Genomic DNA, 14,533 nt, shown 5'->3' on the forward strand with positions numbered 1-14,533 from the left:
GCCCTGAACTACAGGTCTCAGTACCTTGTTCACCAAAACTTCCTATAAACAAACAGTATTTAATTAAAAACAAATGAGAACCCAGGCTAAAGGAGACAGCCCGATTGAGTCCTGCAGCAGCTGATGATCTAATCTGTCACACGGATGTGGTGTCTGTGCTACTCCCATTCAATTAGTCTCCATAGTAACGAAACGGAAACCACAATTAGCATCCATCACCGTGAAACAAGGGCTGCATCTGGTGGACGAGGAGCTCCTACTATGCTTCCAGCCATTCTGCCTCTTAACTTCTGTCAGTGAGAACTGAGGCAAATGTTAAACCGAGTTAAGTCACTTCAGGGTTTGTGTTAAAAAGGAAAACAAGTGATCGATTCAATTGTTATCGAACAAAACTCCACAAAAACCTGCTTTAATTCTGCACTTTTTCTGTCCCCACCCCGTCGGATTCAAGCAGATGGGTTCCACCACATGAGCTGGATTCTACTCAAGGTTTCTGTTAAAAGGTTTTTGTTTGTTTTGTCACCGTCGCCTTAGTGCGTACTCTGAAGGATTCAGGCTCTGGGTTTTGTAAAGCGTCTTGAGACTATCTGGATTGTTCCAAACGCTACATAACCTTAGCCAACGAAAATTCAATTGGACCGAGCATAACGTAGAGTCACAACTGTGACTCAAAACACGACTCAGGAGTTCAAGCCTTTTTTTTTTTTTTTTTTTCTGGCTGTGAAACCATGAGGAATAATGAGGCAGCCTCTGGGGGTGGGGGGTGGGGGGGGGGTGGGGGTGGGGGGGGGGCTGTGGACATGACAGGCTTGTGCTGAACAGTTAGGCAGCCTGAGGCAAGAGCTCAGGGAGACAGAGACCAAGAGCTGCACTAACTGTCCTCAAAGTTCAGCTTGAGCTTCCCCACAGAGTCAGGGGGAGTGTCCCGGCTGCATCTCTGCCACCGCTGGGGATTATTGGCAGCAGACAGACAAAATGACGAAGGGAAATTAAAGAAACAAAACAAGAGGTGTGAGACGCAACTTAAAAAAAAAAAAAAAAGAAACAAACGAATAACACAGCTTCTTCGTATCAAGTCATTTTAACCAAGCCACAACGACGTATTTAACACCGTTAACTAAGTTCTAAATATAAACTACAGTTGGAGTAAACGTATACTGTAATTATGCTGACATCCTCTCACCAGCATTTCCTGAACAGATGCTGTATCATTTATACTTTACAAATTACAAACATGGCCTATTTGAGTGAGATTGAGACCACAGACAAACACGACTTGAGGTTCCCAAATGAAACCGGTCCTGTGCGAATACGGCTTTAAATTAGCTTTCCTGCGCCTTTTAATAAATTCAGCCACATTAGAAAATTGCGAGGAGAGGCGTTAGGTGGGACACGGACATGAGCATACAACAGAGGAAGAAGACAAACAGAAGCCCGCAGAGGGAATACTTTGTTTGAGAGTGTAAATTACATAGAGGGGGCAGATACGACGGTGACCAGCTCTTACTTGTTTTCTATTTCAAATGCGTTTTAAGCTGCAAACTTCTGGTCATTTTACAAATCCATATGATCCATTTCAGCTACCGCATGTGCTATTCAGCCTAGTTAAGCTGCCAGGGAAAAGAGGCGGGTGGGAGTTGCTCAATTATGATCTCGACTGTGCTTAGAAGCCCAGAAAAATAAGGAACTGGAAGCGTCCTCTGTCATATTCAATTGAGGGGAAAACACATTTTCTACAAAAAAAGAACCTGCTTCCCCCGTCAGTCGGCGCACCGGGGTGGAAAGAGGGCTCGGCTCTTCACCCGCAGACAGTGAATCACTTTCTCCGATCACCCCGTCCTTCTGGGGAGATAACCTCTGACCTCTCTCCAGTCACTACAGCCTCACCTCTGTCTCCTCTCTCCCTCCTGACATCTAAGAGCTGAGGGCGGCATTTTACACCACGGTCATAATTGGAGTATTTATTTTTAAACCTCTTAATACGTAAAAGCTAAAGAATAAACCAATTAATCAGGTAGCGGTGAGTAAAGTTATTGTCATTGATTTTAGGTTAGAACCTCACCTCTCGACAGGCTTGGCTTTTTGTTCATTTAGCTGGTCAATGGGACATATGGCAACTGCTCCCGAGGGGGTGGAGGTCACGTGCGCCTTGGGCTAAAAATGTTTGACAGCACTCCTGAAAATGCTTATTGGATTACAGCAGAAGCAACAGTAGTAGCAGATATAGCCAAAGCGGAAGCGATTCACAGCAGGAGACCGACTATTAGGTCTTTGGAGCAAAGAATAATTGTTTTCTCACCCCGTCTGCTACGACGAGGCTGCACTGTTATTACTTTTTTCTCAGATTCCATGTGACATTGGTGGCATTTTGAGTGGCTAATTCAGAATTCAACGCACAGTTTCAATCTATGAATCAGGAGGAAGCATATAAGGAGTATAAGCACCACGTGTTGTGAGGGGATAATGAGAATGCTCGGAGCAGAATGTATGTTTTCCAATTGCAGTTAGCGCTACGGTACGCTAAGTATCAGAACGAGTGGCGGAGTCAGTGCGGCATGTACGTGCGTTTCCTGACAGGCCGCGTATTTGCGCGTCCAAATGAGGCTGGAAGCCGAAGACGTTTAATACCTACAATTCCCGAGAGCGCATGTTTGACATGCTGAAATGATTCAAGAAAAAGTGAACATCCTCTCAGCGCGCAACTCTTTTAATGCTCTAATTCAGGTGCCTCGTTCATTCAGACTCACTCGGCTCGCGGTAAAATCTACACGGTGACCTAGATTCCAAGCAGCGCCCTGCTCAAAAGAGGACCAACTTTAAACAATACCTTTATAAGCACAAAGGGAATTAAATGTATTTGTGCCTAACAAATCCCTTCATGACCACATTAAGATTTTTATTTTTTTATGTGTGTGCGTAGTGAAGCACCGGCTCAAACTCCAACAACAGACCCAGATTTAGATTCGTCTGAGTTGGTCTGAAGTCCATCTGACACATCGGACTCTTCAGTCAGGTCAACTGTCGTCCAGACAATCAAACGGGAAGTAGGCGGTGCATTTATTTTCTCCTTCTCCTAAACGATCAAACAAAAAGCTTCCTTCTCTGTGGAACTCCCAATTATAAACCTAATCTCTCCAGCCGTTCCAACAGCAACCTGATTGTGTCAAAGTGGACCTCAATATAAAATTCCACAGAGAAGATGGATTTTATGGATCACATATGAGGGCAATATAGTTTATGTGCTGTGATAAGCCAAGTTACAGAGATCCTTGTTCATAACTAGTGCACAAGAAAAGAAACAAAAAAAGACAAAAGCAAGGACGCCTTGTTGTCCTTTTTACTGGCCTAGCAATATTGTCAATGTATGCCAATGTTAGCATGGTGGCTAATGTTAGCTGACTCGCCTCCAAATTACCTACATTATTATTACAGGTTTTAAAGGCCATCAAAGGGTCAGCTGAGGAGAACTGGTCAGTAGAGGTTGGTTCTGTAGAATGGTTTACATATCAAAAGCCCTTGATCTTGAATACAGACGACTAAACCTGCTGCCATGAAAAGCTATTTCATCTCCCACAGGTGATCCAATTAGGCCTTCAGCAGGACTCCTTACACTGCGCACAAGTTCAAGTTTTCGGGCCAGAAAAAGGCAACCCCACAATTAGCCTGTGTTGTTTTTGTTGTTAGATATCGCCACACTGTTCGGCACCTGAGGGCGCGAGTATAAAGGACTGGGCGTGTTTGTCACAATGCAGTGTGATCTGCTCAGGAGAAGATAAGATAAGATATGCCTTCATTCATCCCACGGTGGAGAAATTCTCATTAACAGCAGCAGACATTCAACGTTACAAACAGTGCACATATGGGTAGACTAAAATATATAATATATATATATGTATATATATATATATAAAAATAAAAGCTATATTACAACAAAACAAGGCAGTGTTCAGGTAAGGAGTGAGTATGCTTATAAATATAAATGTACGTATATGTTCACCCATCTCCCATCGACAGGGAGATGCAGACAATGCAAAAACTGTGTGTTTGTAGTCTTCAGAACACACAGGACAATGTGAGTTGAAGGATGTTTACTCTGATCTGTTTAGCATGTTTTAAAATAAACCCTGCAATACTTGCACCTTACATGCTTAATGTGCATTGTAGGAGTCTATGTTACATGCTATGAATCTTCAAATCATCTTAGACATACATTAACCAAATACAAGTCTATTTTAGTTTCCCCAACATCATAAATCTCACTTGTCCATTGCAGCTGCAGATTAAATTAAATCTACTTATAACTCCAAACACAGACATTGCTTAAACGATGTCTGGATCCTAACTTGCAGCCCACAGCTTAACCTATAATCGACACGCACATGCCCATGTGTATATTCAGGGCGTGATGAAGCAGAGAGCGACAGCTGTGATTACTCTATTTCCTTGCTCACGCGTCTCATCGGCCCGACAAGCACAGACATTTCTCCCTTATTCCGCCACTTACACACCATCTACTCAGGCGTCCTCTCTACGTTCTATGTGTCAGTTGCTGCGTTTCCATTTCCTCTGGAAATGCGCACAACCTTATCGCCTTAAAAAACGGTAATAGAAACGCCTACATTTAAAAGAAAACTCTTAAATACCGCATTTCACAATTGTATTTTATCGAATTTTCGCTTTTATTTTGCTAAAAACTGGAACGGAAAAGCAGGTACTCAAAGCAACATTTAATAACTTCAACTCCAACGTGAGTGGCTCAGGTCCACTGGCCATTCTGTAGAACACAGAGTAAAAATCAATGCCAGGACAATGCTGACACATCATTTCACAGGTAGAAATGCCTTCACCAGCCTAAACCAGTCTGAAGCCAAGTAGTGTCTGATCTGCATGTAACCTAGCATAGGAAGGGTGTTACATGACATATGTTGAACAAATTGGATCAGCTTTCAACAAAGGTAGTGTTAAGTGACACTACAGAATTAATAGGGTAAAAGGGGTTATTACTACATGAATGATTTAAGATAATATAAAGATCTATCTTCTTCTGTGAGGTCCTTCTTCAATTTTGAAAGGCTAAACTATGCTGACATCCCTAATATGGGGTTAATAATACACCGTGTCTGTCTGAACTAATACAGCCACTATGAGTAATTTAACCAGACAACAGCTATGTGTATGAACAGTGAATCAAATGTCACGATGGAGGCAGCTCCACTTGAGATGTAGCAGCTCAAGTTCGGTGATGGCAGAATAAGGGACTAATTCAAACCCTTAAGTGAACTTAAGGTGCTGAATTCCTACAATATAAAATCGAGACAGTCTCAAAATACAATTAGAGAGATCAAAGATCAGATAATAAATCAGTGCATCTGAGTCAATCCATTTTTTTTTTTGTTTTTGCAAAGAGCATGAACTTGTCTGAAGATAAAAAAAAAAAAAAAAAAAAAAAAAAAAATTCAACAGCTCACGGCCAGGATTACCACAGAGGCAAATAAACACGCTGGCTCCAAACCGGCTAAACCAGACATCAAACATGTGGCCTGCGAGCCAATAGTGGCCTGCCAGAGGGTCTAATGGCCAGCAGGGTGAATTTGCAATGTGCAAAAATTACACTGAAGACATTAAATACAATTTTACAATAGAAGTAACTGCTATTCCAACGGTACACACAGTTTTAGTAAGAGTTGTGGACATAACATAACATTGAGACCCACAGCTCTACAGAAATGTTCCGTTGTTTACTACATGTTTTGTAATAGTGTAGTTCACTGGATATAAACATTTTCATAAGATACTTATTTCCACTAAAACAAAGGAAAACATTACAGTTATTTATGGGTTAATATGCTATTGTGTCACTGGTCCGCCCCCCTTGACCTCAAACTAGTCAGGATGTGGCCCCTGAACTAAAATGAGTTTGAGGCCACTACTCTAAACCAATGAGTTAAACAGCAAGCAGGGACACAATAAAGGAAACTACAGTATGCATTTAACAGACCTCATCCTGGAAATAAGATAACTTCCTGGAAATAAGATAACACAAACACAGTTAACACCGCTACCTGAAAGCTAGGCTGCAGTCAATAAGCAAATCCTGCAAAGAGGTTTTGCTTGCATGCAATGCATGTGTGCTATCACCAATATAAAATCTATTGTCAACATAGCTTTATCAAGTATTTTATCTATGGTGCAGCCTTTCAGAATAAAGATGGATGACTTGTTCCCTGAAGAGTTTGCAGCTTCAAGTTACCAAGCTAAACCAAGAAACTGGTTTACCTTGTGTGTTAGGCTAAAACTCTATGCATTTCAATCATTGCTGGATGAAATTTAGACATTTAGCCCATTCAGTTAGTTTTAATAGCTTGTGTTTTTATTCAATAGCTATATTTAAACAAAAAAATGTCAAAGTATTTACAGTCATATTAGATGAAACGATGGTGGCTAAATTGATATATTGACAGATAGAGCCTAGCCAAGTGCTGTGTGTTAAGCCTAATTTATGGTACCGCGCCAACGTACGCACAGACCCTCTGACGGTGCGAGTCATTTATATGTGTGCGCTTGTCAGTCTGTAAAAATGTCATCCAAACGCCGTGTCTTTATTGCCAGTTGGGCTAATTTTTGTTTCCACTTTCTGCTTCGCTTTCAACAATGCGACTTAAACTTTCGCTGCAACTTTGGCTGAATTCCACCAAAAAGGTCTCTAAACCTCCTTGGTTAACCTTATAGATTCTTTATTGATCCAAATCAATCAATTTGAAAATCGTGGAGATGGAGAAGCAGCTGGAAATGCTTAAATGTGAACAGCAACTATAGATCATACAAGCCACTGCTCTTGTGATCTGCGCTGCTGCAACATGTAGTTACGTTTCTGCAAAGGTGCATGTCAGCTATGGAGCTAGGTGTCTGCGTTAACGCCGGAGCCTCTGCGTCAATTAACGCAGAACTATAAATTGCGGGTTAGCTAGCTAGAAGTGACAGCAATATCCTGTATTAAAACCCATTTTTAAAAAAGTGGACTTATATCTACATTTTTGACTGTTAACATAAACATACCGTGCCCATCGACTGAACACAGAGGCTCGATATGCTCCATATGCTCTTGATATCAATTTACACCACCGCGGCTAGCATTAACCCAGCCAGCACTGTCAATTTAGCCACACAGCTAACGTCGTATGGATGCCAGGTCTAACAGTTAACGTTACTTTTTATCCGTTAACGTCACAGGTTTAAACATGCAACCTTGTTTACTCCGTGCACGGTGTCACCACCGCGGAGAACATCGCTTAACGTTAACATAAACGCAAACATCTGTCCAGCGTTTACTGCTTGTGCACCAGAAGGAGGGGGGTAGCGTTAGCAACTTTAGCATCGTTAGCTTGCTGCCACCTCCCCCCCACCGGTGATTATGCAGGGGGCATCGGAGTTTCCACAAATAAAAGCGCTACAAAACCGCACGGCAGAGAAGACAAAATGCGAGCCGGTGTAGCGCGCCTTGCGTGCGCTCCCGTGTCCGTGCGAACGGGTGCAGTCCGAGGACCATACCTCGGGATGGAGAATAGGGACGCAGCCAGCTTCTTTCTCATATTCCTCCATAGCGTCGGCCATCTTGGTGGTGGTGTCCGCTGAGCATTGTGGGAAATAGGAGGCTGCGTAGGGGGGAAACAAACAGAGGAGAGAGGAGGAGGAGAGAGCGGCTGTCAAAAAAAAAAAAAAAAAAAAAATTGCGGATGATGGGCAGCCTACAACGCACGCAAGGTCACGTAATCGTTTAATATCGAGAAGGGAAAGATGCAAATGCGTAAAAAACACACTTTATGAGGTTTAATTGCACGCGTTTTCTCACATGACTTATTATTTGATAGAGTAGCCTACGCTGTGGGTCTCTTTCCTCTACGAGGTAGCCTCAAAATGAAGAAATTTTCAAAGCTTAAAAATGATAGGTTGCTTCTCAGATTACAGCCGCTCTCCCATGTTGGGGGTCACTGCCCTAAGTGCTCCTACTACCACGGGCACCACGCTTGCCTTAACCTTCCACATCCGCTCCAGCTGCTCTTTCAACCCTTGGTGCTCATCCACCTATACATTTCCTCTGATGTTGGCGTTGCCGGTTAGAGATAGCACTGGCTTATAGTAATTCATTACTGTCCGGTTGTCTAAATAGCTCTTTAAAAAGCCCACAGCAAGAGCACTGACAGGAATCAGCATGGGAGATCAGATCACTTCAGTTTTAGCTTCTTTTCACTGGCTCCCTTCAAAATCTAGAATTGAATTTAAAATCCTCCACCTTACATGCAAGGCCCTCAAAGGCTCCATCAAATCTATAAGACCTCATAGTATCATGGCGTCCCAATAGATCACTATAATCTCAAACTGCAGGTCTACTTGTGGTTCCTAGAGTTTCAAAAAGTAGAATGGGAAGTAGAGCCTTCAGCTATCACGGGGATGCAGACACCATCTCTAAGTTTAAGGTCAGGCTTAAGACTTTCCTTTTTGACAAAGCTTATAGTTAGAGCTGGACTTAACCATCCCTTAGTTATGCTGCTATAGCCCTAGGCTGCTGGGGGACTGTCCTCTACTTTCTCTTCTCTGGCAACGAGCCCCTGTCCTCTAATCTCTTATAATTTCTTTTCAATTACTAACCGTTGAAGTTTGTTCATCTTGTTTCTCCTGCTCTTAATGTCTCTCTCTGTTTCCGTCTTCATCTTGAGACAATTTGTATTGTTATTGATGATATATAAGTAAAAGGGAGGGCAGTGCCACACCTCAGTGAATAGAGGGGAAGAACAAAGGACAGAGAAGATGTGGAAGGATGGACAGAGGAAGAGAGACACGTGGCAGTGGTATGAACAGATGGGGTGTAGGGTCCTGTGCTTTCCAAGTGACCTCACCTGAAGAGATGGGAGAGTCCAGGAGGGTAACGGTGTCCCAATAGAGTAGCCAACGATAGTCAACGATAGGGCACATAGTGTCCCTAAGTACGTGTGAGACCATTACCGGGGCCCAGGGTCGGGTCAGGAGACCCAGGCCCCGAGAACCAGCTACTAATGCACAGGTATCCGATGAGTATTAAAATATGGGTGCTTGATTTGATTATTTGCCAACTCCTGAGACTAAGTGAACATCGATTGCCTAAGGAGTGACAGACAGACACAAAAACAAGTGTGTGTGTTGGATAAAAGAGGATAGAAGGTGAGAGAAAACAGTCCAAAGAAGGCAGACAGTACAAACCCTATGTCCACCAGTAATGAAATGCAATTACATTTATTTTATAGTGATCTATACCAGAAACTCCACTCATTTAATTTGAGCGATGACACTGTTGCCACTAACTTTATTCTTTTAGGAAAAAAAAAAGGTTTAAAAACCTTAGAAGTCTGCATATGTGTGACTATGCCTATTCATACAGCTACCAATGCACAAGCATCCATATGAGCACAGTATGGATAGCCAACATGCACTGTACATGGCGCGTGCAAGATAATTGCCAAATGTTCATTATTATATTATATTACAGCACATTGTCTATTTTCTGCTGTGACTCCAGCCACAACCTTTTTTTCTACCGTTACATAAATACAATATAATTGTAGTAGACGTGCTACATATAGAAGTAAAAGAAACAGACATGGCTTATTTATCTATTTATTTTGGACTGTACTGTATGTGCTCCACTTCCAACTGCCACTAGATGTCAGTGTTTACCCAAATATGCATTCTCCTCGACAGCTGTGGACAGCAGGTACATTTATAAATCTAGAGCTTTTACAAGATACCTCTATTATTATTATTATTATGATTATTATTATTATTATTATTATTATGCTTACATGCTTACATGACTACACGCTGTCTTGAAGGCAAAGGGTGGTCACACCAATTATGGATTTGATTTAGATTTCTCTTCTGTTCCTTCACTGCATTTTGTTAATTGATGAAAATAAACTAGCACAAACAAACTAACACTTGCATTTGTGAAACCATTCTTAGTGTACAACATTTTCCCCCACATCTGCCCAAAACTTTTGCACATTCTAGTCTATTAGAGTATGTTACAGTTGATTCCCTTAACATGCTGTTATTTAATTGATAACATGTCATCCCACACTCACTGACACACATTGTGTAAACAAATACAATTTAAACAAATATCAAACGCAATATTTATGTGTTTTGTAATTTAATGCGCAAATTTCTCGAGGCAATATTTGAATTGCAAATAACAACCATTCTTCCTCCTTTTTTTTTTCTTTTCATCATGGCTGACATCACTTGCATCTTGTAAGGCTGGGTGTGACGTAAAATTTAAAACTAGGAAGGATCGGGGGGTGGGACTGCATGTGATGAGGAGGCGTAGCGAACCAATCACGCGTTTGTTATGGCCCGAGCGTCCACCCAGGACTGTTAGACGATCACCGAGTCAAAAGGAGTGGAAACAGATTCTCATTGCGTCAATCGGCTTCAACCCAGAGGCACACAGCATGTTAAATGGTGAGTCTTCAAAATAAAGTCATAAAGTCTTATACGGAGCTGTTGGACTGAAAAAAAGAGACTAATTTAATGACCACTATAAATGTGACAGTTAATTGTAATAATCATACAGTTCATTTAAAAATAGTAATAACTGCAAAACTAATACAAAGGAATAAACTAATGAAGTAAAACTCTACTCAAAATGACTAAATAAAATTAAAGCAATTGTACACAAAAGTAAAACTGTTAAACTTTACAACACGTAAAGATTCAGCTGAATTCTTTGTACTTGTACGATGAAGTCATATTTAGACTGAACGAATATGAAGAGTAGCGCATGAAAGATGTATGAAAATACGGTTCAGTAGCTTTTAATTTGAAATTGGTAACAGGAAGTCTCGTGCATTGCGGCTGCTTTGACCTTCCCTCACTCCACCCCTTCAACAGGCGCGCTAGTGGCTAACAGGCAGACCGACAATTAATGGCAAACAGGCATCAGAAAGCACACCCAGTGTCTGCGAAGTTAATTTTTTAACGTCCAAACTTTAATATTGGACCGAGGTGACGCCGCTTACTTAGAGAAGGACGCGAGTCATCGCCGGCGAGAGCCACCGAAAGACACGTAACGTTAATGAATATTAAAACGTCGTTAGCTCGCGGTTAGCAGAGATACATACGTCTGCGGGGACTCCTTTTAATATTCATAAGCAGCGGCTTCTTGCTTTTAGCCAGTCATACGACCTAATAGGACAGCAACAACGACACAAAGGTGAGTGCAAACACAACAGTACACGGCCAACGTGAAAGCAGCCGTCTTCGTTTATTTGCTGTTGATGAAAGGCGGCTAGCTGTTTCTGTGTGTGTGTGTGTGTGTGTGTGTGTGTGTGTGTGTGTGTGTGTGTGTGTGTGTGTGTGTGTGTGGAGGGGCGACAGCCGTGACTCTGCAGTCGAGCAGTGCATACTATTATGTAGCAATTCAGGATCAGCGGTGCTGAGATGTAAAGCTTAATTTATGCTTCTGCGCTAAAGTGACGCACAGGGTCCTGCGTTTACGCGTACCCCTTCGCCGACCCTGCGCGGACCTCGCAGTCACCTCCCCAGAAATGTAACTGCATGCTGCAGCGGAGCAGAATGCAAGAGCTGCGATTGGTCCACTTGGTTGTTGCATATTTTCGCTTTGGTATTTCTGGCTGCTTCTCCATCTCCGCGATTTTTTTGATTTTTGATTTGATTGTTTTGGACCAATAAAGCATCTTCTTTACTGAGGAGGTTTGGAGATGCAGACATTTGTATGACGCGTGTGCGGCGAAATTTTGGGGGTTTCGGCCGAAATTTTGGCCAAAGTTAAGCAGGAAGTTAAAACAAAAACTAACCCGACTGGCAAGCGAGCCAGACTGATGAGCGCACAAGTAGAAATGACTAAAGGTCCTTGCATAGCCCTGCGCAGTAGTATAATTTACGCTCAAGTGTAGGAACTTCTACATCTGCATTTCACTCAATGCATCAGTCTCAGTTCATACTGGACATGAACACCAAGTGTTTAGGAGCTGGGTCATGTCGGGTGTTCCATGCAGCAAAGTGGTGAGAGTGGTTTGACGTGTTTGCCCGGGTGATCCTTGGAGTCAGTTGTGGATTTGAACTCTTGAGTCCGGTGGTGTGTCTTCAACAGCCAAAAAAAATCCACTTCTCTGGCCTGCTGTACGCATGACTCCCAAGGCATCACCCCCTCCCAATCATACGATCCCACTGCAGTGTTGCATGTCTCTGCAGCCTCCCCAGACCTTTGGTGCTCTGTTTCCACTTTCACCTGATAGGATGCAGGGAGCAGAAACAGGAGACTGACGGCCAGTAAGAGCTCTTCCTAATGGTGTCAGACAGCTGCTGCATCCGGGGGATGCTGGCCTTGATATCCGATGCCATCGGCCTGTCATGGTATCCACCTGCGATCGCACGTGCCAGTTTGTGTTTTTATGTGGACAATATTCAACAGCATTGCCATTTTATATAGTATGGAGAAAGTCCAAGAATTAAAATTAGAAAATCTTTATTTGTCCCACAAGAGACAGAGAAAGGGGTGTAGGAGTAAAAGATAAATAATAGAATAACAAATACAAGTATTGTATATAGCACAGATGGACCAGTTGGACCAGTTGTACATAGTAAAAAGTGAAAGTGTTGAACCTTGAGGTGTAATAATATTGCACGTATTAAGAATGTTTGTTGTGGCGCCTAACAGCAGCAGGAAGTAAAGACCTTTTGAATCTTGCTTTCGCACAGCAAGGGTGAAGCAAAAATAAAGACATTACCGTCCTCACGTTTCAGGGACGAGATGAGGTTCTGATACTGGAATGCAGTCTTGTATCATTTCCAGACGTGAGTGTCTTGTTTAAACCAAATAATTCTCCTTCGATCTCTTCTGTCTCGTCCCCATGCTTTTTAGAAAACTGCATACATGGTTTTTGGTGAGCAGTCGCTTTCTTCTTACCACAGTAGCCAATATAACAGAGGCCTTTATTTTCTTAGACGTAACCCTGGGTTCTTTTGTGACCTCTCAGACTATTATGTGTTTTCTTTTGAAGCTATTTTTGTCGGTTGAACGGTCATGTTAAATCTCGTCCATTTGTTCAATATCTGTCTGATGATTAAAGACAAACAGGTCCTCAGAAAGTTCCTTTGTCTGTGCCTTAATACACTTCCACAAACACGTATTGTGAATATCAGACTGCAACAAATTCCTTATTTACTTTTTAAAGACTGAAGGACACCTGAGTCTCATTACATTGATTTTGGACTCCAATAGACTCTTAATTTGGCCACAAAATTAACTTGTAATCCTAGAGGTGCACTTACGTTAAGTGCACCTCCTTTTTTTTTTTTTTTTTTGTTTGTTAAACTAACTCACAGTATAATATTTCTGTTTCATTACTTTGATGGGGTGCTCTTTGTCTGCCTTTGAAAATTCAAGGGTGCAAAGACTCACTGTAATGAAGTGAGAGTGTGTTTAGGGTTTATGTACAGATAGATCCAGACACAGTTTGTACACTAGAGCGACATTAGGATGAAGGACTGATAAATGATTGTGACTGTGTGGTGTCAATGGGGAGCTGCGTTCAGTAGAGAAACAGCTGTTTCAAATACACTGTTGGTTCTAGGCTATTGGTTTTGGAATGGAGAGTCCGAAATTGCCTTCCAGAGGACAGGAGGGCAAAGAGTTTGTTGACTGTGAGAAGCATATAACTATGTTTTATTTTTCTTGGCCTGAGGATGATTAGAGTCAAAGAATAAATTATTTTCAAACACATAGTGGGCCTAAGGTGATCTGCATAAATTAACCATCTTTGCTTTAGTCTGCGTACCTGTGCCCATCTTTGGCGTTGCCATCCATATGGTGCATTTCCATGTTTCCGTCATCTGCTTATGTACATGTAAAGAAGTGTAAGCCCAGACTTTCCATGGCAAACCTTTGCTCAGGTGCACCATCCAAGGTCGCAAGAGCAGCCGCCTCATTTGCTATGCAAATAGAGTTTCCATTCAGGTTATTGCCTGCTCACTGGCCTGGGAGCTTTCAATCTGAATGCAAAATCCACTTTGGGAATGCCGCTGTAATGTTAATACACGCTGCTGTCTGAACGGTGATGGAGGGGAAAACACCGAACTGAAAACGGAAGCTGAAAAGAGTTCCCCCAGGGCAGCACGAACAGTATTACTTTGTACAGATACAATCTAAAATAAGTCATTTTTTCCCCATCTATAAATGTATGAGCCGAGCCTTAAAGGTCAGCCTGTTTTGGGGCTAAAACTAGTAGGTCAATGTTAATAACTGAATTCTGAAAATCTCAAAAATATTTGAGAAGTGAAGAGGGACACGTGACACCGTACTCCCTGCAAATCATAGAATTAAACTTAAAGACTATCTTCTTAAATATTACATTCCTGCATACAAAGCTCTCTTCTTAGACTTAGGACATCCTGGCAATACACTAGGTACGCTTAGTTGAAATGAGTGCATTCTAATATATAATTTCTCCACCAAATCTCAGCTTCATGACTGTTCTAA

General features: G+C 42.0%; 2 protein-coding genes across 8 annotated transcripts in view; one reads left to right on the forward strand and one right to left on the reverse strand.

The window, feature by feature from the left end:
- Nucleotides 1-7,771, reverse strand: part of zdhhc17 (zinc finger DHHC-type palmitoyltransferase 17) — a 29,836-nt gene extending 22,065 nt beyond the window's left edge. Inside the window, exon 1 of one of the 2 annotated variants that reach the window (XR_007111264.1) lies at nt 7,549-7,681. Coding sequence is in view for 1 of the 2 variants with exons in the window: in XM_047575375.1 (XP_047431331.1) it covers nt 7,549-7,611 (63 nt within the window). In the remaining variant the exon portion in view is untranslated. Of the gene's footprint in view, nt 1-7,548 lie in introns of both variants that reach the window. The other variant, XM_047575375.1, reaches the window with a different exon arrangement.
- A 3,141-nt stretch (nt 7,772-10,912) lies between these two features.
- The window catches only part of osbpl8 (oxysterol binding protein-like 8), an 89,254-nt gene continuing 85,633 nt past the window's right edge, over nt 10,913-14,533 (forward strand). For all 6 annotated transcript variants that reach the window (XM_047574812.1, XM_047574817.1, XM_047574816.1 and 3 more), the window contains exon 1: nt 10,913-11,245. The gene's annotated coding sequence lies outside the window, so the exon portion shown is untranslated. The remainder of the gene's footprint in view (nt 11,246-14,533) is intronic.

The sequence above is a fragment of the Mugil cephalus genome, chromosome 22 (assembly GCF_022458985.1).
Source record: "Mugil cephalus isolate CIBA_MC_2020 chromosome 22, CIBA_Mcephalus_1.1, whole genome shotgun sequence".
Taxonomy (NCBI): domain Eukaryota; kingdom Metazoa; phylum Chordata; class Actinopteri; order Mugiliformes; family Mugilidae; genus Mugil; species Mugil cephalus.